At 41.4% G+C, this 27,751-nt stretch overlaps 1 protein-coding gene and 1 long non-coding RNA gene across 3 annotated transcripts in view; one reads left to right on the top strand and one right to left on the bottom strand.

Moving 5' to 3' along the window:
• Positions 1-4,019: 4,019 nt before the first annotated feature.
• LOC130170801 (uncharacterized) lies at positions 4,020-27,411 on the bottom strand. Of its 2 annotated transcripts, none has more exons than XR_008828042.1 (3): positions 27,309-27,411; positions 27,000-27,207; positions 4,020-4,168 (listed from the first exon to the last, which is right to left on the bottom strand). It is a non-coding gene; the product is annotated as an uncharacterized LOC130170801 (long non-coding RNA). The 2 variants fall into 2 exon arrangements; XR_008828043.1 differs by lacking the exon at positions 4,020-4,168 and adding an exon at positions 11,204-11,329.
• The window catches only part of LOC130170784 (adenylate cyclase type 1-like), a 50,672-nt gene continuing 29,794 nt past the window's right edge, over positions 6,874-27,751 (top strand). The window contains exons 1-5 of the mRNA XM_056378413.1: positions 6,874-9,760; positions 11,204-11,353; positions 16,098-16,216; positions 19,594-19,705; positions 25,840-25,967. Coding sequence (XP_056234388.1) covers positions 9,146-9,760; positions 11,204-11,353; positions 16,098-16,216; positions 19,594-19,705; positions 25,840-25,967 — 1,124 coding nt within the window. The 5' untranslated portion in view covers positions 6,874-9,145. The remainder of the gene's footprint in view (positions 9,761-11,203; positions 11,354-16,097; positions 16,217-19,593; positions 19,706-25,839; positions 25,968-27,751) is intronic.

Genomic DNA, 27,751 nt, shown 5'->3' with positions numbered 1-27,751 from the left:
CAGTGATCTAATGTTTGTCCAGTTTTTGTTTTGTTTTAGTAGCTAAATGTGGTGACCGTGGACATTAATATACTGTAGATAAGCGCTAAGTTTGTGCAGTTAATGTGTTTTGCCCTTTACAGGGTCTATAAGGTAACTTAAGTAATAATAATGATAATAATAATAAACTTTATTTGTATAGGATCTTTCATACAAAAAATGTAGCAAAAAGTGCTTTACAACAAATAAATGACATGCACTCAGTCCTCCACATGAAAAGACATCAAATGAACATAAAAACATGTTAAAATCATTGATGTAAAATGAAAATAATCAAAAACATTAACGTAAAATGAGATGGAATAATAATGACGTAGCATACTGTAGAAATAATAGATGAAATAAATGAATAAGTAAAAAAAAATGTATTAGTATTAATATTTCCTACTATGCTGTATAGTGCTTTCAACAAGCTCAATAAACCAAAGAGTTAGGTTTTTGTAGTAAATCAGAGATCAGTTTTGGAAGGTCAGACAAGCTATATGTGAACGATGCATAACCTGGGTACAAGCTCCGTCTGAGAGGAAAACGTGAGGGAAAAAGTTCTTCAGTGTATTTTCAACTGAGTTTGTTTGCTGAGATTGATGCTGGATTATTCTTTGATTTCGGCTCGTCAGAGTTTGGCTCTAATAGTGTGGAAGATTGTGAAACTGACTTATTTCTTACAGTTTGAATATTTTTTAGGATTTAAAAAAATGCACGCTCTTGGCTGATTTTAGATTAATTCTTGCAATCTGAAAATCAATAAATCACGGAAGCGACTAACACATAGTACATGAAGTAAATCTGCTGCTCATCATCCTGTAAAATACGAGCACCTTCAACCTCGATGATCATCGAGGTTGTTAAAAGTGTTTCGACGACTCTGTGCAGCAGCAGTGTATCTGGGGCTCGGCAGTGCTGCTCATCAGGTCCATTTAGCCCCCCACTCATTAGCTCCAACTCTGCCAGCTGAGAGCTCTGATCTGCTAACATTGATTGAAATCAATAATTCACACCACTGCTTTAATATTTGATGCGAGGAGCTATAATCTATTGGGGATAAGTGCCAGTGTTAAGTGTGAAAGACAGACACACAGACACACAGACACACAGACACACACACACACACACACACACACACAGGGCTCCTGGTGATAATGAGTATTTGTGATTATGTCCCGGTTCTCCCTGCTCTCTGTCTCCGGTGCGAGTCGTTTCAGAGCATAACTGAGCCGCTGCTGAATATTTGATGTGTCAGGTTGATTGTGGAGTCGACCCCGGGTCGCTTTCACCCAGGGTTTCTCTGTCTCTCGGCCAGGCTCCTGCATCGATCAGACCGGCCACCTGCTACTCCCTCATCTGAAAATAATGTACAGTAGGTAGTATGAGAGGAAATACGTTAAACTCACGTTAACAGCAGGACTGTGAGAGCTGAACGCCTGTTACAGTGTTCTGTTTGATATTTTTATTAATTCCTCATAGTCTTGGTGCAGTTAGAAGTATAATGACAAATGTATTCTGTCAACATCTCTATGAAGACTCTCAGTCATCCAGGTTGGAGGATATGAGGAGAAACTATCACCAGCTGTTGGTTTGTGGGTTGTTGAGCCTTTGATGCAGAGTGAACTGTACGACTCTGAGGTCTGATTTGAGAATCTTCACATCCACGTCGGTTTAACTTTTTATACCCAATCCCTCAGTTTTAGGTGACTGAATGTTGTTGGACTAGTTCATATAAACTAATTTAGTTTGACTCCCTGAAGACATCAGTAACCGCTTAAAGTACCTTCAAACTGAAGGTACTTTAAAGACTTGCTTCGATCAAAATCAAGTGTTTAACCCATATGATGTTTTTATATAATACAAGACATGATGAGGTAAATAACAGTCAACCTGGAGCAAGCAGGTGGGGGGGCTCAAGGCCTGATCTAGATTTCTAATGTGCTTCCAGCCCCAGTTTTCCATTTCCACAGGAAAAGCATGTTAAACAAAATATTAATCATAGCAGAGGATTTTACAGAGTTAAAAACATGTCTGGAGGAACTTTGATATTTATCTGACTGTTATGAACCCATAGAAAGCCCTAAGCCATTGTGGGCTAAACAGCATGGCACGTTATGATCGTCAACGCAATATGCTTTCATGCGCACACCAAATGACAGGCACAAACGGATGCATTGAAAACATCATATGTCTAGCGTGTAGATGTCTGTATGACTTTAGAATGAGCAGTCAAACATAAACAGAAATATTAAGATCCTGAACCCAGAGTGAATCCGCTTCACCTTCCATGCTGTGGGTGGCCACAGAAACTGAGTGCACACCCTTCTGCACCACGCATGACTGAGACAATTGTTCTTTTTCCACAAGCTGCACTGAGAGTAGGAGTGTGAGCAAAAAATCCATTTACCTTTTTACTTGAGAGAAATCCTGCGCCGTATTCCACCAGGATGACCCTAATCCTTACTTTGCAGTCCACAGTGACTTTCTGCGCTCCTCCTAAAAGCAGGCGTGGAAGAAAGTCATTAGGTCGACGACAGCTGACCTACAGGGAATTATAATTGTCATCATCTGCTGTGTGGTGAAGTATTATTGAGTCGCTCTGGCTTGTGAGGTGTCACCACAATTAAACGCTTCCCTTTTTCTTTCAAACTAAAACACCACAAGTTGTTGCTTCTTTCTTCTGAGCAGTTTAATCTTTTATCACCTTCAGTATCAGACTGCTTTTTTTCCTTTTTTGTGGCTTGACAGGCAGATTTTATCACTCATTTAGTTTCATGTGGAATTGTATCCATTCAGGATCACATTCATATTTTAATCATGTTCATGTAAAATTCCCTCACAAGCAACTCTGAGGGAAAGTCATAAAAAAACACTGACAATCTGGTGCGTTTTTTTTTAACTTTCAAAGAAGCAACTGGTGCCATATGAAAGAGTCCTGAAACTGTATGTGTTTGCACAAGTGTGTGTGTGTGCGCGTGTGTGTGTGTTTAAACGGTAGTTGCATTGGAAATGTTTTTCAGCTTCCCTCCGACGTCTCTTGCTGAGGGAGATGAGAGGAGCTGACACACAGAATTAAAAATATCTCTCAATAACACTCCCACACACACACTGCAACCCAAGAGGGGCCACACACACATTTACACACACTTTAACACACAGCCTACTGCTGAACACTCTTTTTTGTGTCCCTCATCTTTTTCATTTCCCCCTCTTGCACATATGGATGAATACATAAAATCCGCTGGTTGTTGTGAGCTTTAAAAAGACATTAAAGCAACAGTACAGACGTGTCAAAGAGAGATGTTGGTGGTTTAACTAAAACAGTTCAAGCATGTTTACATTATGTAAAGATTTGCAGAGCGATTACGTGGACAATACGGTTCATGAGGTCCTTTAGCGGTTAGATCAATTTCAGCATTTATGCATGAGCGCTGGTTCCTGCGTTTGGTCTATTCTGAGTGTTCCACAGGAGAAGCATGGAGCTAATTGTGTTTGTATGAATGGCGGCAAGCAGGTTTATTTATGAATGCAAACAACACTGCAACACAAGCAGCAGCAGCAGCAGCAGCAGCTTCCTCAGCCCCGGTGGAGGGCTCCTATTCATGAATGTGCTGAAGAGCCCAGTCTGCTCAGTTCCCATTTATCTGTCTCTGTGTCTCCATGCCAGCTGGCTCCCATCACACACACACACACACACACACACATACACACACACACACTGGGTCCATGACCAGGAAATCACCTGGCTGTGATTACGGGAACAGTGCGCCTGACAAATCAAAGCTGCGATCTCGGGGTCACCTGGTTTGAGGTGGCGCTAGACTTGCTCTGACATTTTCAAAGTTTATTATATATTTATGAATTTACTCGCTGGACACATGTGCACACACACGCCACACACTGCATGTCTACACCCTCCTCCACTCCACTCCACTCCTCTCCCCCTGTGTTTGTTTTTGCAGTGGGAAGGTTTGTGTGGTTCGGTCACCTCTGAAGCTTTCATCTGCACCGCCCCTGTCCTTCATGTCAGAGCCTCAATTTGGAGAAATGTCAGTGAGCACAATGAGTTGGCAGGGCAGGGTGCTGTGTCACCACGGCGCAGACAGATACAGACACATCAGCTGCACTCATCATCTCAAACCACCTGAAAGAGAGTCAGAGAGAGGAGAGAGGAGAGAGAGAGAGAGAGAGAGAGAGAGAGAGAGAGAGAGATAGAGACAAAAGAGGGAGAGAGGGATCCAGGGTGTCAGATTGGGAAACACCTCAGCAGCATATCAGTCACAACTGCTAGCCTTACTGCTTCTGTTGCCATGGCAACGGGGGGACTGTCAGGCATCCTGGAGGGAGGGATGGTCCAAAAATCTGCAGCTGTCACTTACTTCAGGAGAGAGGGAAATGGATCCACTCTGTGTGTGTGTGTGTGTGTGTCTGTGTGTATCACTTCACTTCATGTGTAAGATGCTGAACAGGAAAGATGAGACTCACTGGATGATTCAGTGAGCATGATGATGTGGAGATGGAGAATAATGCAGAGTCTTATGTTCCAAAACAACTGAACGCAGTTTAAGTGGACGGGTTGATCCATATAGAACCAGACACACACCGAGTGTTTTACATCAGGAGACAAAAAACTCAACACAGAAGGCAGATAACTGAACTGACGGGTACAATGGCGTCAAAAAAGAGGTGATTAAAAGCCTCAATTCATCTTTCTGTCCTCAAATCACTTCAATTCAAAGTCTTTTTTTTTTTGTCCATAATAAAGTAACATGCAAAATATACTATACAGCACGCGCACACACACACACACACACACGTACACACACACACGCACACACACACACACACACACACACACACACACACACACACACACAAACACACACACACACACACGAGCATGATTGTATATAACTAATTCAGGCTCATCCTTGATCTTGGAAACAGTAATAGTCCATTTGATTCAGTGACAACCATGTTAAGTGGTTGAAAGCTCCAGGAAAAGCTACTGAGTGGAGCGTGAGTTAGGACAGATTTCGTGACTGAGAATGAATTTTGATTAATAAATGAGGAATATGGACATTTAAAGTCAAATATTGGTAATTTTTCTAGAAATGTAAATGTTAATAAATTATTAATATAATATAATAATATAAAAATACTCACTATGCCACATGTCCTGGTAATATGTGGTGAAACTGCTTGTTTAGACAAGCATTTGTTTTGATTTCAAGGTGGTTTTTAAAGCCCTGCAAGTCATATGACACAGTGTATTAGTCTGAGTCATTTGGTTCATGACTGTTCCTCTTCAATTGTTTGAGCTGCTGAATTTGTCTTCTGTTTAAATGATTGTGAATTAGAGATTGCTCTGTTGATGTAGGAAAAAACACAGATGGTTTATAACACACTATACTGAGGCCTCTGTTCCACTTCCGCTTCTGTAGTGCAACACATCTTTCAAAATAAAGCTTGATCCTGCGGTTCACTGTCCACACTCTCAGACAAATCAGAAAGTGAAACCTTTGTGAGTTTAAGTTAAAAAACGATTACTGTGTTAACAGAGAATAACAAAACTATAGCTTGTGCAAAATGTTTTTAAAGCACAGCAACTAAAAAGTTGATAAATGGTTGTAGAAGAGTGTTGGTGAGTGTTTATCTTGTTTAACTTTCAGTTTCATTCTCCTTTCAGTCTCTATTAGCACAGGCCCGTAACACAGATGCAAAATTGTCTTAGAACATGGGAATTTCTTTTCCTAAAGACAAATGCTGAATGAGTTACAGAGATTAGTGGAATAGCAGATAACCTGCACGTGACGTCATGACTTGGACTCTTTATAAGGACTTTTTCCATATATCTGCTTATAATCACGTTATAATGTCTTATAAATGTCTATTAAGCGTCTGTTACCTGTATATAAACGATAAATAGCGGGTTGAAACAAAGTTTTGCCATTATCTCTCATTGATAACAGTTATTCTTTGATGCTCAGGGAAGTTTTTGCAAAGAGAGCCAATAAAGGTTTTCTCACATGTTATTTGCCATTCACTTATATTGAGAGGGCGGCAGAGAGGAGCTCTATCGGGGACACATCTCTGCAGCATATCAACCATGAAGAGGTTTATAGACGAGCCTGGAGCTTAAAATCTTCAGACTAACTGTACAGCAGAGTGTGTGAGCTCTTTCCACCCTGTTAGCAGAACCACTCGACAAAATCTTATTAATCCCCCCCCCCTCAGATGGAGGAGTCAGAATGTCTCTCTTCTTACTGTTGTGATCTCGACTCTGCAGCCTATTGATTTTAAAACAAGCTGGATGATAGGGGATATTGACCACATAGAAACTGAGTGTGTACGTGTGGAGACTTTTTTGTTTGGAGGGTCCAAAGTGCTTCGCATTGACCTCTTCATCGATGAGCCAGTCCACTGACGTTCGCGCAGATCTTAGTGATCTGAGGCATATGAGCAACAAAACAAACCACGGGTCCTGAGCAGGGCACAGAAACCCTTGCATTTGTCTTGTGAAGATGCGTGTGTGTCCTGACGAGGAGCTATTTGAGATTTTAAAAGCCTGTTATTTTTGGCCTCCTGTCTCATCGGACACTTAAGACTGACGTAAGGCTCTGAGGAGGAGACGTCACACAACACGTCTGTAAAAACAGGTACTGATGCAGGATTTTATGATCATGTGAGTCTTGCACTGCCCGAAGGCCCTAGACTCCAAGGGGCCCCAAATCCCCCCCCCCCCCCCAGGTTTACTGTTGTTTTGTAGTAATGTGTTTAACTGTGATTGTATTTGTGAATATCAGAATACACACAACCAAAACACAATAGACGCTGACGTGAGGCAGTTTCATTTATTTATTTCACTGGAACCGCATTAGCTTCAGCTGCAGTGGTTGCTAATCCTTCAGTGTGCTGCACATTACAAAGGTCTTAATAAAAACATGAACAGTAATTAAAACAAAGACTCTAGCTCTAAAATGGTCAATATTTCAACTGATACTGATGCATATTCCTACATGAATGTGTTTAATCAGATTACCACACAACACACCTGGGGTCAGATCATATCCCAGTTTAGGAGATGGGGAGTTAAAAGAGTTAAAACAGCTGGTGATTCACATTCCTATGAATGCTATACAAATTAAGATTATTTTTATTATTATTATTACATGCTCAAAGCCTAAATCTGCAACCTTAATATGTTATAACTGTGATGGGGACATTGAGAATAAATCAATCAATGATGCACATGAACTTAACACATTGTAACTTTTCTGGATCAAGTTATGATAAGATGATTAACATGATGATCATTAATGCAAATGTAATTTACATGCATGTAAATGTTTTGCATTGTGAATCAAGCATAGAGCTTCTGATGTCCTAAAGACCTCTGCTGTGAACTATATCTGTATATTTTACACTTAAATCTCATTTTTTTCACTCTGATGTGTATCATTAATTACACATTTTATTTTTTAAAGCCTCTCCTTATATGGCATTTTTTATGCTGAAGCATTTCTGCATCCATGAGTTATGATATTTTTCTGATGTTTATTTTTCCATATTGCATGTTTATACGTAACATTTTCTCTTCAGTAAGCCTCTTCAGTTACTATTGCAATGACCAAATTTAAACTTCAGGTGAAAACTCATTAATTTTCCATTAAATAACCTGATATGAGACTGACATGCAGGAAAAGCACTGCACATAGCATGTACATACATACAGGTCAACACTTTCCATTTTGTAGGACTCCTCTATAGTTGAATAACAGCACATTGTATGGATATCATAATATATTCTATATGTCATGTTTTAATTAACTTTTCTTCATGTTAATTATTGTAGAATGCAGCTGCTGCTGTTTTGTACTTTTTGCTTATTCCCCATCTTAATTCACACTTCTACACAAAATTCTTGCCAGTGGCATTTTAAGTCGCGTTTTCATTTGGAATTTACTACCTTTAGTTATTCTATCAATATAAAGATTTTATCCGCGTGAGTGTGAGTGATGTAAAAATTAAAACTCATATTAAACACACGTTAAACGACCTAGAGCATAAAACGTATATATAAACAACATATGCACAAATACATGCACAAAATATGCAAATGCTCACAACATGCATTAACCACAACAATGGTGTATCACATTTTAAGATGCGCGACATCATTCTCATGTTTTCTCTGTTAATTAAGGAAGAGCCGCTATTTTTATCTCCCTGCAGGACCATTGCCTCTCTCTCCCTCTCTCCCTCTCTCTTTAACGTTTCCTCTGTTAATTCTCGGTGTGAAATGAGCACTTGATTGTGCAATAAAAACCTATGAGGGGAAGAGACGCGGGAAAGACCAAATTGTTGCTATATTGGACCATCCACCGGTGCAGCTGGTCTATTTTTAGCCAGGAACTACATCAGCTCTGACTGCAGACACAGTGAGGGGAAATCACCAGCGCTTGTTTTGCTGCTGTCTTCACCCAACCACTGACATTTCACTGGAGCGAATTAAAGCAGGGAGAGGGAGACGGAGCACAGAATCAGATATGTACTGTGTGTGTGTGTGCGTGTGTGTGTGTGTGTGTTTGGGCTGGTGGTGGTGGTGGTGGGGGGGCAGAAAAGATAGTAAAATTATGTGATGAGTTTTTTGGATTATCAACATAGCGTGATCCCTCCTATGATTCCTGTTGGAGCGCAAGATCACCGGCAACCCGGTCTGAGGCACCGCAGGTGGTCCGAGAGAGAGGGAAAGGGGGGGTGGCAGAGAGAGAGAGCAAGAGGGAGAGGGAGAGGGAGAGAGAGAGAGAGAGAGAGAGAGAGAGAGAGAGAGAGAGAGAGACAGAGACAGAGAGAGAGAGAGAGAGGCAGAGGCGTGCTGCACATTGGTCGGGCTACTTTTCTGACGACACACCAACAACCGTCAACCTGTGGATAGAGCGCGTCTCCTCCACATCACCCTCTCCCCTCATACACCAAGCCCCGAGCCGCGCGGACACAGCCTGGAGGACGCATGTGCTGGGAGAGGGTGCCGAGGGTTCGATTCCCTAACGGAGGAGAGGAACTGAAAAGTTGAGGGGGGCGAGGGGGGAGGGGGGTGGTCGTGCGCCATTCCCGCTTCATGAATGGCCGGAACATGGAGGAGATGCCATTCGAAAGAGTCAAGACCCGGCGGAGGAAGGGTCACTGCCCGGCCGGTGCACCCCTGGGCGCCATCGCCTGCGAGGACGAGTTCAACAGCCAGGAGCTGGAGGCTCTGTTCCAGAACTACAACCTGAAGCTGGAGCAGACCGCCACCCTCAAGGCGCTGGCGGTGCTCATCGTGGCAGCTTCGTCGCTGTCACTGGTGGAGCTGCTGTCCAGCCCGCGTCTCACCTTGTCCAAGGGCTCCTACCCGGTGCACTGCGTGGTGTTCCTGTCGCTGTTCATCGTCACCAACGTCAAATACCTGCAGGTGACGCAGCTGCAGCAAATCGCGAAGCTGGCCCTGCTGTTCAGCTTCACCTTTGCGCTGCTCTGCTGCCCGTTCCCGCTGGCGCTCGGCACGTCGGAGCTGGTGAGCGCCGCTGCCCCTGAGCAAGGCGTGTGGCAGCTCATGCTGGTTACCCTCGTGGCTTACGTGCTGCTGCCGGTGCGGACGCTGATGGCCGTGCTGTTTGGGGTGATGCTGGCTGCGTCCCACTTCATTGTCATAGCGACATCGATCACGGGAAGAAAGCAGAAGCTGTGGAGACCGGTAAGTGCTGCAACTGCATCCCGGTCTTTCACACAATCAACTCTATAGCCTGCAATGGATAACAGCCACATGTTTCACTTAATCCACCACCACATCGAACAGGTAGCGGGCTGCCGCTACAGTCCAGGTACAGTGAGCAACTTCTCCTGTAGGTGCACTGGGAAGCTCCCAGCTGGGCTCTGAACCAATGTATGAATGTAAAGTGATGCTGAGAGGCAGCACTCTCACTCATCCGACTTCCCATATAGAAGACAAGGTGAAAACACCCTCGGTGATCGATTTTAGCTGCAGGATACTGGAGCTGTAAAAACTGGAAACGAGCACAAAGTTCCACGTTTGCGCGCCAGTGTAATGAAGCGGACGAGGAGCTGTCCAGCTGCCGGTGCTGAAACAGGCGGCGAGGGTTTCTGCAGAGCCTCACACACGCCTTACTCCTGATCCTGGACTGGTCCCTGTGCCCAGATTGTAGGGAGAAGCAGTGGCTTTAGTTTTTAAGCTGCCACCATGTCTGGTTTCTGAGTTGTGCAACATCTACATTTTTATTAGAAGGTGGTTACAAAACTTTTTGGCCCCTTAAAACGAAGTTTTGGAAAATTGATATCCCCTCAGAGGTACATATGTCACTTCTTGAATTTTTAAATTACTCACTAGTAAAATTTGATAAAGGAAAGAAAAATAAATGTAATTTTGTGTAGCAGACACATTTTTTTATTCTGCTTTTCTGTTGTTTACTGACAACCTCTGAAATTTATCTTGGTGGTCTCAGAGCCCCCAAATTTGGAAGTGCTGCTGTAGTTTGGCAGGCTGTATTCATTGGTAGTAATACACTGCAGCAATGTAAGCCCTTGAAACAAAGCAACACCTACTCATGACCCTTCAATCAGCAGAAGTGACCAGTTCAACCAAAGGATGATCTTTTTCTTGAGCGGAGTGAAGACCTGTTTTGAGGAGGTGATGTTTTTTTTTTTCTTTTTTGTTTTTTTGCTGGTCACAACAGAGAAAGCTCCATCCATCTGTCTATGCTGGATTAGAGTGTTTCTCAGACCTTTCACCTCTGACCTTCCTGGAATTGACGACACAGAGTGGCAACAGAGCTCATCCTCCAAATGAAGTGTCCGGCAGGATCAATAGTCTCTGATCATTGATCAGTAATGCACTTTGTCTGCCAGTCGTTCCACTGTATAGCTTTTGTTGTTTCAGGTCACACCTAGAATTCATGTTGTAATCCACGTGCCGACCTTAATGTCTGTCATTCAATCCATCCTATGGATTAATCAAGGATTGTGAAGACTAATCTAGCCAGGATGTATGATTGCACTCATGAAAACACACATATATGTACAGTACGGACACGTATGTGTGCGTTCCTTCAGTCCCACATGCACATACAGTGTGTAGACGCTGCCAGCTGTATTTGGCATGTCTGTTCTTGTTTGTGTGCAGCTGGTGGCCAACGCGGTGCTGTTCACCAGCGTCAACTTGTTGGGGGTGTTTGTGAGGATTCTCACCGAGCGCACCCAGAGGAAAGTCTTCCTGCAGGCCCGCAACTGCATCGAGGAGAGACTGAGGCTGGAGGACGAGAATGAGAAACAGGTGAGGTGTGAATTTACACAAACACTCACACACAAACATAAACACCCGGGTTGGTAGAAAACAGCAACAACAACAACAACAACAACAACAAAAAAATAGTGTAAGACGATGACATGCGTTCACACATCATCTTTAATGCGTGTGTTCATGAAATCGTCACAGTCTCTTGAGAAGTTTTTTAAAGGTTTCAGGTGCCAATGTATTCTAACAACCTGCCCACAGGCACGCAGTAACTATGACAGCAGCTATTTAAGGAAAGAACAATTACTGTGGCACATGCACCAGCGCCACACATTCCACCCCCTCTGCGCACACCTACATGCAGCAATTTAACCAAGCAACAATCAGGCAACTTCGCCACACAGAGACACTTTGTTACACACCACACCCTCTTCACCCACTGTGTGCACCAAACGCCACCTACACCGGTTGTTTAACGGAGAATTAATTATCCCATGTATGTAATATGCCTTCATACATGTGTCACCTTCATGCACACAGGGCTGGGCGAGCGCACATACACACTTAGCACCTGTGCTTTGTAGATTAGATGATGATGTGCTGTGTTTTCCCCGGCAGTAACAGGCTCCCTTCTGACAGGTAATTACACAAGCAGATTGCTTTCATGGCCTCCCTACTCCAGTAAAGGTCACAGTTTATCAGGGTGAGAGAAACACACACAGACCCATGATTCAGATCTATCAGCAGCCAGCCAACGGCCTGCGAGCAGGCTGCTGCACGCCGCCACCGTCACCGTCACCGATGTGCCCACGAACACAAATGTCTCAGATTTGAATTTCAGCCATCAAACAGGTTGCTGGGTGTTTGCCCTGGTTTTTGCTCTGGGCTGAATCCATAGGTTGTATTGATTGCAAAACATGTGTAGGCTGTGTGCTGTATGTCTGGGTGGGAAATTGACTTCCCGGTTCAATAGCAATCTCAGCACCCAGAGGCAACGTGCAGTTTCCTCTTGTGATTCGTGTTAAGCAGAGACAGTTGTCAGGACAAAAACTCAACACAACCTCTGTTCCATATGTGACGTTTCTCTAAAAATCATTACATCTCCAAAAAAATTGAATATCTAAATGAAAAAACAGGTGGGCAATGTATCTGAAACTAAATATCAATAAAAGGTTGACTTATTAGCATTTTACGAACTTTTAAACCCTGTCAGCAGTTTTGACAAAATAATCCCCAATTCAAAGTCCACTTACTTGCTTTTTTGGGGGTGAGTTCATCAACATCTCAACAACAAGTGAGCGAACTCCTCCATCTGCTGATAAAGACTGTGTAATATGGATGAAAGCTACTTTGTGGACCTCGAGTTGGGATTGGTTCGTCAAACTGCTGTTCCCAGAGTCAACAGTGATCCTTACAAACAGCCATCCACACGAGCGCTCTGTGATCCGACACCGCTGGGGGTAAGAAGTGGTTAAGGTCAGGCATTAATGGAGGGTCACCCTGTTCCCTTCCCAAAGAGGTCTCCTCACACTGTAACACATGTATTTCCATCTTTGGTTTTGAGAAAGCAGTCATTATTCAGACGATCCAGAAGTTAAGAACTACTTAAGGTCCACTTACCAGCTTTTTTCCAGAGCTAACTCCATTTGATGAAGTCCGTAAACGTCGGTCGAAAGCTTTGGGAAAAGCTATTTTAGCAAGTGTTTGAAAGTGAGTTGAATGTTAAGACTTTTCCAAGCTCAAGAATTAACTTTAATATTTAAACAGGTCATTTTATGAGTTTGAACTGGTGAGAACAGTCAAGAAATCTCCACCAACCTCTCCCATGTTGACCCTGGATAACATATGTTCATCTGACAGGACTTATAACATTTAATTAAACTAGTTATTTTGTATCTGGAGATTTGGAACTTTCGAGTCAGTCAAATTTAAAACCACATGGTCAAATTAATCACTTTGGTCACCCAAGTTCTAACTGTCCGGTGACCAATTCTCAGCGTCTTAAACTTCCCCCCAAAATGGCGGAAAAAGATTACCTTCTTTCTTTACTGTACATACAGGTTATAAATGGGTTTTTTTCAGACATTTCCATCATGAATTAACAGGGACTGACTCCTGTCTGATTCAGTAAAAGCCGTTAAGCTTCCCTCTTACTTTTTGTATATGTTTCTCCTTATTAAGGAGGATTTGTAACCATTAGGGTTGATAATAATACAACACATACTGTATCTTCCTCCTACCTCCCATAGATCTTCCTCTACCTTTTATACCAATGTAGTTATCACTTTTATCGTCTGGCTGTGTGGACGATGTTGGAAATCAATAAGCAGGAATCATTTATGGAAAAACATCGATATGCTGAAATACTTTGATTTATCTGTTATTTTATTTAATGGATTTGCTAAAATATAGAGTAATGTAAAGTGGATTTGATCTATATATCACACTTCTAGTAACGAGTCAAATTACATGTCATCATGCAGAGTTCGTCTCTTCTCCTCATCCTGTCTTTTTCTATTTTAGTTTGGATTTCATAAACAAGTGGTACATGTTAAATTGACTGTGTTATTGCCGTCTTCTCATGACAGGAATAAGTTTAAAGAAAAAGAAAAACTTTTTCTTCCTCTTCATTGAGTGAGTGTTAGTTTTTGTGCAAACAAGTTGGATTCCTTCAGTTTCAAGTTGCTCATGTCATAGATTGCAAAGTTTTTGTGGGAATTTCTTGTTAAACTGCAGGATGGAGGATCCGTGTGTTAATGTGAGAGAAAATGAGCCAACGCTTCATTAATAAACCACCACAGTCACACAAAAGCTCACAGTGAAGTGAACCTGGGACAGATCAGAGAAATGAGAATCTTAAAAGTGCCATTAGAACATGTTCATGGACCAGGTTGATAAAGCAGATGCATGAATTATGTTACTCAAGCAACCACACCTTCACACTTTGGTTATTGCGATTTCCACACCTGACACACACGTATATATGCGTGCAAAAGGCGAAACACAAGCACAAGCATGTGTGAACACACACACTTTCACACACGTCCACCGCGAGTAGGTGTGATGGCTCTTTCTAAAAGCTGCTCTCCACTTTAGCGTTTTATTTGCAGGTGAGGCGCTGTTGTGTGAATGGATGTATGAAGTGAAAACAGTGTTGGAGGGAGACACAGGAGAAGCCCCGGCTGCTTTGATAACCCTGCCTCTCAACAGCTGTTGAGCAGAGCCGCCTCATGATTCATTGTGCATTCACAGACATTTGACATCCTGCTCATCCTGGATCAGGAGTGACACTGCTGCTGCAACAGAGACTGTTCACACACACACACACACACACACACACACACACACACACACACACACACACACACACACACACACACACACACACACACACACACACACACACACACACACACACACACACACACACACACACACACACACACAAATACGCTGATCTAAGTGGATACAAATTGAGCTGAAAGGATTAGTTCATGAATTGCTTTGACTGAAAATTAATTGACAACAATTTTGATAAGTGATTAATTCAGTAAGTTCATTTTCAGCCCAGTATTCCTACGAATTACATTCATATTGGAAGATTCTGTACCTTACAATTTACACCTAATGCCAATGCATAGAAACCTTAACTGAGTTCTTTAGTTGCTTAATCCTTACCATACCAGAACCATAGTTTATTTTCCACAACTACTGTCCACCTTAACAATATCTTAGCTGCCATGAACAAAGTCAGAATTTTAAAAACATTCACACTAGATGTAAAGCAAATGTAATCTGAGGTTTTGCAAAATCAACCAATATCAGTATTGTAGAGTGGTGATAAGGTTTTGGACTCTGAAAACTTGTATTCACAATTCAATATGCACACACACACACACATATATATATATAACACATTAAACTACAATTAATTAACAGAAAAAATACTGAGAAATTAATTATTCAAGCTGAGGCCTTAAATCTCTGTCATCTACTCATTAAATAAATCATTAAATACCCTCAGTTTTTGCAGCCTTAATTGGGGCTGCAAATAATGATTTTTGTCATAATTGATTCATTACTGATTCTCAGTAATTACTCACATTAGATAATCAATCAATACCTGTTATGAGAGTTAAAAAGTGACAAATTGAAATTTTTTGTTTTCTTGACAGTACAACTAAACGAAACTTCAAAATATTCAGTTTAGTGCAGATCGATTGATCTGACAAGCATTTTCCTTATGTTTTGTTCTATAAAATGTCAGAAAATTGTGAAACAAATGTCGGTCAAAATTTCCTTGAACCCAAGGTGATATCCTGAGTCTGTTTGTTGTTGTCAACCAACAGTTCAAAATACAGAAATATTCCGTTTAGTGTCACAAAAGATGGAAAAAAAAAGGAGCAAATCGCTGCATTTTAAAAGCTGAAACCAGGTCAATTTTTGCATTGAACTTGAAAAATGACACAGTTGATAGTTTGAAATAGTTAATTAATTTTCTATTAATTTATTAATCGCTTAACTGACTAATCATTTCAGTATAAATTTAGTTTAAAATGCATTTTAGAGGCTTTAATTGGTGAATACTTGATATTTCTGCTTAAAAAGGGCTTCAATGATCAATCGACTTTTCATTGTTTCATCTTTTCATGGAAGCACAGAGCAATTTGTTTATATTTGTTTATGCCTGCATGAATTTAAACTCACACTAGGAACATTTATGTCCCGACCTACAAACTTTATAACACGGCCGTCTCCTCTGTTTTAACCCCTCCCTCCTCAGGAGCGTCTGCTAATGAGTCTACTGCCCAGGAATGTTGCCATGGAGATGAAGGAGGACTTCCTGAAGCCACCTGAGAGGATCTTTCACAAGATCTACATCCAACGTCATGACAATGTCAGGTACAGGGGTGTCATGACAACTGTGGAGCGCAGAGTTGTGCGGAGGGGCTGGAGTGTTTTGATCCAGGTGTCACCTGCTGTGACGTCAAGGTCAAGAATAGAAGGAGAGCAATTACGATTAGCCATTAACGCTGATGCAATCAAACTATGTAAAGGTTAGAAAGAGAGAAGGGACGGAGCGAGTGTCACCACGACCAGCAGATTTAAAAATGGCCGTCTCCTCTGGCTCAGCTCATGTTTGTGTTGTTGTTATTTTGGAAACAGATCTGCTTCAGAAACACAGCAGTGACTGCAATAAGATTTAATTATCAAATATTAAACCCCTGAGAATGTTGTTTTATTAGAGCGGCCAAAAGGAGGTACTGTCTTTGATAAAATCATCTTAAATCAAGGTCTCCTTACTACCTCTTTCTGGAGCTTTCCACTCCTCAGTGGAATTACCAGTGACATGCAGACTGTTATGTTGTATGTCTATAAGCCACTGGTGACACTGGTTGTCACTGCTGAATTACCAGCTCTAATTAAACAGGGTGTTTATGACATTGTTCAAACACTGATATGAAGTGGCTGGTTACATTTTTGTCCCTTCCATCTTTTCATCATGATTTCATCACATCCAAAAGTTTGAGGAGAAGCAGCTACAGGGTTTAAAAAACACATTTAAGGACAACATGATCAGATAATTAATTTTTTTCTTGGACTGAAATGGAGATTATTAGTTGATTAATCTATTTTTTGAATGAAAGCTGATGGTTTAAGTCATTGGTGTAACAAACATTCTTATCAAACACTTGCTAGTTCCAGCACCTCAGATGCAAGGACCTGTGGTTTTTCTCTCTCTTTTATGACATAGTCAATTTAATCTCTTCAGATGTTGATCAATCAAAACGAGTAATGTGAACACCTTAGGCTCTGAAATTGTGGCACGTTTCACTATAATCTTACATTTTAAGGATAAATAACAATAAACCAATTGATCATTAAGTAATCGAAAGAGTGACAATCAAAATAACTGCTGGTTGCAGCCCTGCTGTGTTTTAGATGATTGACAGAAATAAGCTGTTAAACCGTTCATTCACAGCTTCAACTGTTGAATGGGAGATTTTCCTGTTTTTCATTGCTGTAAGTCGAATATCTTTGGGTTTTTCACTGTTGATCACACAAAGAAATTTGAGGCATGTCTTTTCTGACATTTTATATAGTAAACAATTAATTAATTAACTGATTAGTTTAAGAGAAGAAAAAATCAGCAATCAGTAATGAAAACAATCATTATTTGCAGTCCCGTCCTTGTGAATTTTCCAGCCTATTCAGCAGCCCCCTCTATTGCACTTGTAATGAAGAGAATATTAGCGAGCGTGAGAACCCGGCGTGACTCTGAGCTGATTGCATTCCAACGAGGCAGGAAGGAGAAACGTAGAGCTGTATCAGAGCTGCTGAGTGTGGGAGTGGAGGGCTAGGTAGCATGTCAACAGCACTCCTGTCAAGAGACGATCCTCTCCACTCTCCGTCTGCCTCTCTCTCAGTCTGTCTGTCTGCCTCTGCTCCCACACTCACCCACAGTTTGGGAACATCACCGGCCTCGCTGCTGCACTGGCACTCAGCCAAACATCACGCTGCTGCTGCTGCTGCTGCTGCACCACCCGAGCCAACTCCCGCTCATCTCCAGGGAGCTGCTACAAACGCACACCCAAACACATGGTGGTAAAAAAAACACAACAACATGAGCTTTATGTAGCCGAGCAGGGCCGTGACATCTCCCTGATCTGGCCCCCCTTTGATGTGGCCCCAAGACCGTTTGATCGCACACCTATTTATCTCCGCCACCGCTCTGCTCTCGTGTCCCTCCCTCGCCTCCTTTCTCCCTCTCTGCCCTCCTCCTCACCCACCACACATCAGCACGACCTGCAGCACAGCACCATTCAAAGATAAATCACACAACAGAGCTCTTCTGTCGAGCAGCAGTCGTGATCCCAGCTTTGCATACATCAGGCTCCCGAGCAACTATACTGTGCTGCCAAAAAGAGCAACAGCATCTCAGTCACGATGCAGAGGAAGGGTCTCTTCATGCAAGCTAGGTCTGGGGATCAAACTTCAATGCTTTTTGGGGACCTAAATGTGTCCCAAGCGCCGAGTATTGAATTCTGACAAGTACTGAAAGCTCGTGTTGAATGTCTGGTCAGATTTGACTTATGAATTTGACTTTGAATTTAAAGCAAAATTTTTCACAATGTCATGTACAGATGCTGATGTCTGGACTAGATTCTTGTGTGTCAGGAGCTAAGACAAACGTAGAGTGATGTTGTTTTTAGCACAACAAATCTCACATGGAGGACGTTGTGGCTGGATGGCTGGATTAACGAAATGTAACCAACCTTTAACCAACAACTTTAGCTCTAAACATGAGGGACAGCTGGGGCTCATGGGAATTGATATCAGGTATTCATTAACTAAAGCATTTGAAATTTTGATCTGATGATGACGTTGATGAAAAGTTAATAGGATTCATCCTCTGGGAGCCATGAATCTTTGTTCTAATGACCTCATGACAATCCATCAAATAGTCATTAAAAAAAGATGTGACTCAAAACCACCAATGCCAAGCTTATAAAGGTCTAGACCTGCTCCATATTGAAAAGTGCCTTGAGATAACATCTGTCGTGAATTAGCGCTATACAAATAATAATAACTTGACTTGACAATGACAAGACATTCGTTGTTTAGACTTGTCTTTTGTAGTAAAAATGTAAGCTACTGAAAAAGTATTGTTTGGATAACAGTACCCAACCTCAGGTATCATAACAGCACTGCTATCAAAGAATTTCTAATATTACCCAGCTCTACTCACAACCTCACAACAAGTTCAGATGCCTTTACTCCACATAGTAAATGCAGTTTTTTGCGGACCGGGAGTAAATAAGATCCATAACAACTTGTTTTTGGTGCCATTTGGCCGGCCTCTGAGCAAATGAATGAGGGGATAAGTAGCTTTCAACACCTTCCTCATCCCCACTACAGCGGCTAGCCAGCAGCAGGTAATTTAGCTGTAATTGACTTAGTGGTTGGCCTAAAAGACACTTTCACTTATCAGGGATTGGATTATGGTACTGGCTGCTTGCTTCTCTTTTGATCGCCATTAGCGAATTTACCTGTGGGTGTTTTGTGCCAAGGAGGGGGAGAAAAATACTGTTCGCCACAGTTAACACACCCCGTCTGTTTCTGTAGGTTTTTTATTTTTTAATTTTTTATTGCATCGGGAATTGCAGAGTGTTTACTTCCTGGAGAACACGAGGAACAGACAGAGCTCAAATCAGCTGTCACGATGAGCTGAGCTCTTCACTTTAGATTAAAATCTCTTTTCCTTTCTCTCCCGGCAGCATCCTGTTTGCAGACATCGTGGGATTCACCAGCTTGGCCTCTCAGTGTACAGCTCAGGAACTGGTCAAACTGCTCAACGAACTCTTTGGGAAGTTTGACGAACTGGCCACAGTAAGTGCTCTACCTTTCCCCCAAGGATTACTCTTACTTTACAGACATCTGCTTCATAATGAAAATTATGAACTGAATAATAGATGTCATCAATGTTCAATTAAAGTCTTTATGCAAGTAGGAACACGGATGTTTGGGTTGAATGTTTCCTACCACTTCTACCATCTACCTTTTCTACCATTATTTATACACTTACTCAAATGGTTTGAAATATCCTGCAATTATCATCTCAACTATACGCATTATATTTTTAGATTTTCCCAGACTTTCACTTGAGTTTAATATATTCTAATATATTCAATATTCCTTATTTTCTTCTTTTCGAGTAGCTTTTTTATTGATCTTTCTGGCCACTTGGGGGTAGCAGAACAAGCTGTAAATACATTTAACACTCACATATCATCACCTTATAAAGTTTATATGGTGAACGTGCAGGCAAACAAATGCTTATATACACATTCAGGAGACATGGTAACATTAACATTCATTTGGAGTTACTGCCAATATTCCCTCCCCTTTTAGCTCTGTGTTTGGTCTCCACCAGCTCCTAAGGGAAATCTCTGGCTCTTTAGCTGCCAAATGCTCCACTATGCTCACCAGTGACTCTCTAACTGTGTCTGTCTGCTGTTTGCTGCCGAGCAGGTGGTGTACAGTGGGGTTTTTACAACGTTTTCCTCTGAAAACAGCTGCCTGCTGCGGCTGAAAACAACACTATGAGAGAGGTGAGAGAGAACCAAAACAGTAAAGTTGTGGATTCAGGGTTTTTGTAGTGTACACCAAGTTAAATTTACCGCTTTAAAAGATGTTTTTAATACCAAGTAGAATGCAATTTAATACCTGTTTCATGGTAATACCAAATAAGAAGAATGGAAAACAAGTAGAGATGAAATCCAACTTTTAGTTTGTACGTGTGTAATGTCTCCCAAAAGCTTGCAATCAGATACAGAAAACGTACAGTTCTTGTTATTGTCTATGGCAGGCAAGATGATATATTTAAGACTTTTTAATATCTTCTAAGACCTTTTTCTTTTTTTAGGAAAATTCAAATGTTTTCTAAGACTTTGTAAGACGTGCAGATACCCTGAGGTCAGACGGATAAACAATGAGCTGAAACAGCAGAAAGAAAGCTGCAGATTCAGATGATAATTCCCTGAAGGTTCATCACTACAAGTGATGATTTTCACATTGTCATACTGTTTTTATATTTGATTCATTGTTATTAGAAACATATTGACTAGAGCCACTTTTACATACTCAGATTTAAATAGATTGTTATTGAAATAACAAATAGATCGCCTACAAAACCATATTCTCCAGATGCAAGGGAACATGGTGTTTGGTAAAAGACCCAACAAAAATCACATCATTATCATTTTTAAATTTATTTCAGTGAAAATCGAATGTGAAAACGACCATTCCAACTGAAATCGCAATATCTACCAAAATAATCGCAAAGTGACTGTTTTTGTATATGGCGCAGCCCTAATTTGAAAACAATGAAAACACATTTGACTAAATAAATAAAATAAAAATATTCAAATACATAACAAATGGTATTGTTAATATAAAACGTTGATTATAGCAACTTTAAATTTGGGTACTAAAGGATTATGACATGTATATGTACTGAGCAACACATGTTAAAAGTTTGTCTGTTTCTATACTGAAAACACATTATTGCAATTACTGCAAGTTCTTGTTACTTATCAGTTATAATTCATAAGCTAAAATGGGATGTATCGAGTGAGATAACTGTACAATATGTAAGGAAAGTGAATTTAAGTCATAGCTTCTGTTATGAAATAATGTGAGTGAGCCGTCACAGTCAGCTGACTGTGAGGCAGGCAGGCCGGCTGCAGGTTGATGAGCTCCTGTTTCAGCCTGTTGTTCCTCTGCAACACAAAAAGCTTCCAAGAAAACGGAATGTATTATTTAGTCCTGGAGCTCATTTGTTATGCCGAGCCATATATTGAAGAGTGAACGTGAAGCTGGAGAGGCTGACTGACACGGAGTAAGAGGAGGAGGAGGAGGAGGAGATGAAGGTCAAGAAGGAGAAGGAACTGGAAGGGTGAGAGAGGGAGAGATGAGTGAACTGATTTTTTAAACAGAGGAGAGATAAGGGCTGAGGAAGTGGAGATTTTATGTTGTATGTTGTGTGTGTGTGTGTGTGTGTGTGTGTGTGTGTGTGTGTGTGTGTGTGTGCGTGCGCACTATTGGGACTCTTGTAGTTGATAAAGAGAGTGTGTGTATGGTAGCACACACTTTATGTCAGTAAGCCTGTGTAGCGTTGGTCTCTGGGAAAGAAGATTAGGTGAGTGATAGGTTATCTGCCGCCACACTACTGTGATCATATTAATACTGAACCAGCCACACACACACACACACACACACACACACACACACACACACACACACATCGTTTTTTATCGCCATAGTTCTATCCCTACTGCTGTCAGTAGTCATACAGCACAGTAACACACGCCGGCCATCACAACTGTACAAGGTTTATAAGATGATTTATTAGGTGTCAATCAGCTTCCTCCCCCCCAGTGGCCAAAACATCATGAACGCAACTTTGAAATACACAATAAATAAAAGTAGTGACACAGTTGAAGATGAAGTCACATTAACCTTGTTCAACAACAACTGTTTGTGAGTGTTTATATGCTGAAGGTGTTTTACTACAGAAGATTTGCAATGCTGGAATACAGCTCGTCTACATTCTGACCATTTTTATAATAATTTACTTTCTATTTCAATGATCAAGTTTCTAAACATTTAATTTCACACAACAGTCTCTTTTCTTGAACTTAAGGATGAACTCATTAGATTTTGGTGGTCAAAGGTCAAATGCCAAGGTCACTGTGATCTCACATCCGTCCGATTCTTGTGATCGCGATATATCAGGAAGGGAGGGAGGGAATTTCTTTACATCTGGTGATATTTTGTTGGTCAAAGGTCATGACATAATGTAACAGAAACGTCTAATAGAGTAAAATATGAAGTGATGACATTTTATATCCAAAAGGTCAAAGAACAGCTTCACTGTGACATCATAATGTTCTGCTAAAACACGTCTCTCTATTATTCTTATTATGAGCTGTAACTCAGGAAGGAGAGATCTTGACCATATTCCCTGCAACTTGACTGATGGGCGGAGGCAAACAACCGTGAGGTGGTAATTCTGGTTTCACTCTAAAGTTACCTCAGATCTTCCCTTGAGTTTCAGGTCACAGAGTTCAGACAGAGCTTTCTAATAATATATAAAGCTCAGTCGTGTCGAAAAAGTCAGTTACACCACATTCACACTCGGCCCTCAGTCTGCCACCTGCCTGACCTCGTCCTCCACCAGGCCAAGTTATCTCTTCAGACAGTTTACTCTTGCTTTCTACATGCACACATATAAACATGCATGCACACGCACACGCACACACACACAAAAGATCACATGATCAGCAGGATTATCCCTCTTGAGTTCATTCTGCATCTCAGCAATCAGTCATGGCTTAACGCAGGAGAGGGAGAGAGACAGAGGGAGAGGAAGAGCAAGATACAAGGTGATATGTGGCTTGCTATCAGTGCTCCAGCGCTCAGTAAGCCATTATATGGAAATCTTGTGATGACGATGTATTGTGTGTGTGTGTGTGTGTGTGTGTGTGTGTGTGTAGCTGCAGCTGCATCCTAATTGAGATTTATACCCTGTCATGTTTAGCGAGGGAGGTATTCACTTTCAAACCGGCTCTGTCACAGCTGGTGACTGCTGTTTGCTACACAACACATCCATTCCCCTGAGGCTCAACCTAAACTTAACCACACCAGACACACGCCTAACTCAACCCTAAACTTAACCTAACTGTAATGGAGATGAAAATGAGTCAAACCACATTGGGGGACGCAGATTTTTGCCCCCGAATTAGACAAACTGTCTCCAGTCAGCTGGTTTGAAATCTCAAATTTGTCTCCTAAAGCAAACACAGATACCTTTCTCTTGAGACATTGCTTGCTGTCAGCTGATAATTTCTCTCTCATTTCTGTTCTCACACACACACACACACACACACACACACACACACACAAACACACACAGAGGATTCATGACAACTGCAGGGTAAGAGGCGGAGATGAGAAGAGAGTAGACGGGGTGTTCTGGTTTTCTGCTCACGGGAGCAGAAAGATTCTGGCGTGGGAGGATATGAGAATTCAGAACGTGGATGATTATCCCAGCGCTAGGAACAGAAATGGAGAGCGTGTGTGTGTGTGTGTGTGTGTGTGTGTGTGTGTGTGTATGTGTATGTGTGTATTTGTCACTCAGAGGCTGCCTGCAGGCTAAGCTTTGTAGGGTCTACCATTACGATTTTCTGATGACTGTGTGTGATGCAGTGCCAAATGGAAACCCTGCATGTGTCAGTGTGTGTGTGTGTGTGTGTGTGTGTGTGTGTGTGTGTGTGTAACTAAAGCAAAATACCTGTACAGTATGTTTGCATGTAACCATGCAGCTGTTTGTGCTTTTTTTTCCAGGTATGTGAGTGTGTGCATCCATGAAGGTGTGTGTGTATGTGTTTGTTAGTGTCATCATTGCTGAGTTTGTGCACAATGTGCACTGTGACAAATAGCTGATATGTCTGGGAATGTGTGGGCGGGATTCTACTTCAAGAGCATGTCGGAGCAATTAGAGTTGGCCTCAACTACAAACACACACGGTTGCACACGCACACACACATCTGATTTACATGAGCAGAGATGCAGCTGTAGAATCCATGCAGGTTTTGTACATTCAGATCTCATGTAACAGGAGTTATAATGCAAAATGTGAATAACTCCCAGCTGTTAAATATAGAAACAGTCACCAGATGAACGTCATGCTTAAGTTCCCACAGTGTTTTCAGTGAGACTCTGCTGAACTTTTGCTCCTTTCCCAAGAGAAACTATTTATCAGTCATCAAGTTTAGCTTTTTATCTGCGGAAGAAAAGTTTAAAGAAATAGAAAAGTTGCCGTCATAATTAGTAAATTGAGAAGCGTTAAAATTTGAAAACTCCGATCTGTATGAACCACTTTATTATTGAAAAAAACAGAATGATAAGAAAAACTATAATGCTATCTCAGTTTCCATTTGCTTTTATTTTTCAGCAGTGGTCGTAATGCACTGTCAGATCTATCACACCCAGAATAGATTGTTTTTTAATACAGTGGTCCACAACTACCAGGCCGTGGCATATTTTTTTAATCAGTAAAATACAACAATTGCTTGATAGTAGGCTGTTTAGGCCTGCTGGGATTACTCACCATGCGGCCCATCACTATTAACTGCCATATATTCATTTTCTATTTATCATTTATGGTCACACAGCTCCTCTGTCCTCTACTCTCTGGGTGAGGCGGGGCTGCACTCAGTACACCCGCACGCACAAGCATGCACACAGATATACACACATAGACAGACACACACACACACACACACACACACACACACACACACACACACACACACACACACACACACACACACACACACACACAGGGAGAAAACAGCAGCAGGGAGGCTGCGTTGGACACAAAACCAGGTGAAGTAAAGATAACTGAAGATTACTGGAGTTGATGACAACTACTACTGAACTTTAGTGTAAGTGCAATAAAAATTAAAACGCCATAAGAACTTTATCTAATCACCTGTTCAATAAGCAACCACCAGAAGAGAAGAGATATTTCATCCATTTTGTCTTCTACACAAACACATTGCACTGGTTAAGCTAATAGCGAACAGTTATGGTCTGTTAGTCATGCAGATAACTCAGTGTAAAACCACAAATTGTCATTGTAATACTGTGGTTATTGCAAGGGTTAAAGAAACAATGAGGTTGTCTAGTTTAAACCGTACTGTCACAACTATGGTGTCAATCTTATCATTACCTCTCACGGTGTAATAGGCTGTTTACAATGGACATAATCTAAACCTAGTCACCATCTGCTGGATGCATTATTTTATGAAAAGAGTCAATGTCAAAACACAACTGGAATTCAAAAATGGCTGTCACTCTAACCCACTTATTGTCTCTGTAACCAGTGGCAACACATCGATATAGTTTGTTCACCAGTTCATATAATCTGACGTCTGTCCGTCTCTGTGTTTCTGCAGGAGAATCACTGCAGGCGAATAAAGATCCTGGGGGACTGTTACTACTGTGTGTCAGGACTGACCCAACCCAAGGCTGACCACGCCCACTGCTGCGTGGAGATGGGCCTGGACATGATTGACACGATTGCGTGAGTCACGCACATATACAACCACACACCTACATCTTCCGTATAACGTGCATCTGTACACTCACATGTCTGTAAAAGGTCAACACGAGAAGTTTCACTGCATGAACGTGATCGAGTAAAGACTCATCTGAAGTGAAGGGATTTCTTGTTTATTAAACCGTGATAATGCCTCATATGGTTACAGCACTCACCTACTATTATTATTTCATCACTTCTACTTTGATGTTTTTTCTATCACTGCTAAGCTACTGTCGCTGAAACTCAACACTTCCTTCAGATTTTACACATTAAAAAACGATCAAGTACAGGATGGATTAAGTCTGTTGAGCTGTTGGAAGACTTTTTATGTAACAAATAAACAAAAAGGTTGTGCTCCATTAATGGCAAAACACAATTGGAAGTAAGTTAATGAATGAAAAGACAAAAGATAAACATTTAGGGAGTTTTTAAATTGGCATTAAACAGGAGTTAGTAATAAAAACCTGTCTGTATTATAAGCTTGTTCCAAATAAAGTCCTGGTTCTCTCTGTGAATGAGGTAAATAAAGGCCAGTCCTTCAGAATTTATGATAAGATATTTAGATGAGCCTAAAAACCATTATTAAACTGTCACTAATTATATCTTTGAGTGCTTTCTAATTGCACGTCAAATATGTTTGATTGTGTTTTCAGCTCTTAAGAGAGATCTGGACAATCTTAAACTAAACTGAGCATAAGTCATTTGACAGATTGTCTCTGCAACACCGAGCTTTCTCTCACAGTCACAGAACTGACTGTCACCATTGATGCGGAACACGTGACAGTAATATGGGATGTAGGAGGAGTTTGGCAGCAAAAATCACTTTGTTTTGTTCAGACACAACCAAGCTGTGTTGGAAATATCCATGTAAGTCTTATTACTGACAACAGATGGAGTCTGCAAACTAAGACAAATTCAATTTGTTACATATTTAAAATATAAAAGACACATGTGGACTCCCACCCATACCCCCACTAGCATGTTGACACATACACGCACACAGAGAGCCTTTACCTCGTTTCCTTGTGTGAGCATTCGTCTGTCATGTTCTTTCCCTGCTGCTCTGTCTGAGTGGATGGATGCCACTGTAGGAGTCCTTTATCTCAGAGGACAGGTGCTGCCATACACACTCATCCCTCCACGTGTGTGTGTGTATTTGTGTGGTGTGTGCAACATCCCTCCTTCAGCCTGATGGATGGACCACATTTTCTTTTCTGCCACCCTGTAAACACAAACACAAACACACACTTTGTCAGCCCTCCACTGCTCTCTATTTCCTTCCTCTGCTCCTTTCGTGAATCTGTGGCGTCTGAGGTGTCTGACCTCTCGCTGCTGACGAGGTGCTCTGTGTAGTGATTTACTGGGTAGGAGAGGTTTTGAAAAGTCCTGCTTCATCTCCTGTGCACCACAGCATAGCAATGAGAAGGTGGTCTGCACCTGTACATGCATAAATATACACATGTAAAATCTGCATGAACATAGACACAGAGGATGAATTACAGAGTTATTTTCATTGGTCTGGAGAAAAGTTGCAATGTTTCTTTCGACCAGTAAACAGGCAAGTCAGCAAGCCAGGACATCTGCCACCTTGACTAAAACTATTGTATTTGGTCAAAATGAAGAACTTTTCTCCCAAAGAGTTATTTTCTTTTGAAGAAGAAATGGGAATTGGAAACCACTTAGAGAGCACATATATCCACAAGTAAGTTAAGTTGTTCCTAAGAAAAGAATAGCAATGCTAAGAGTCTATAGCCCTGCTAGCGACT

This window comes from Seriola aureovittata, chromosome 6, assembly GCF_021018895.1.
Source record: "Seriola aureovittata isolate HTS-2021-v1 ecotype China chromosome 6, ASM2101889v1, whole genome shotgun sequence".
Taxonomy (NCBI): Eukaryota; Metazoa; Chordata; class Actinopteri; order Carangiformes; family Carangidae; genus Seriola; species Seriola aureovittata.
Note: the sequence above shows the minus strand (reverse complement) of the source record. Positions and strands in the feature narration are given on the sequence as shown.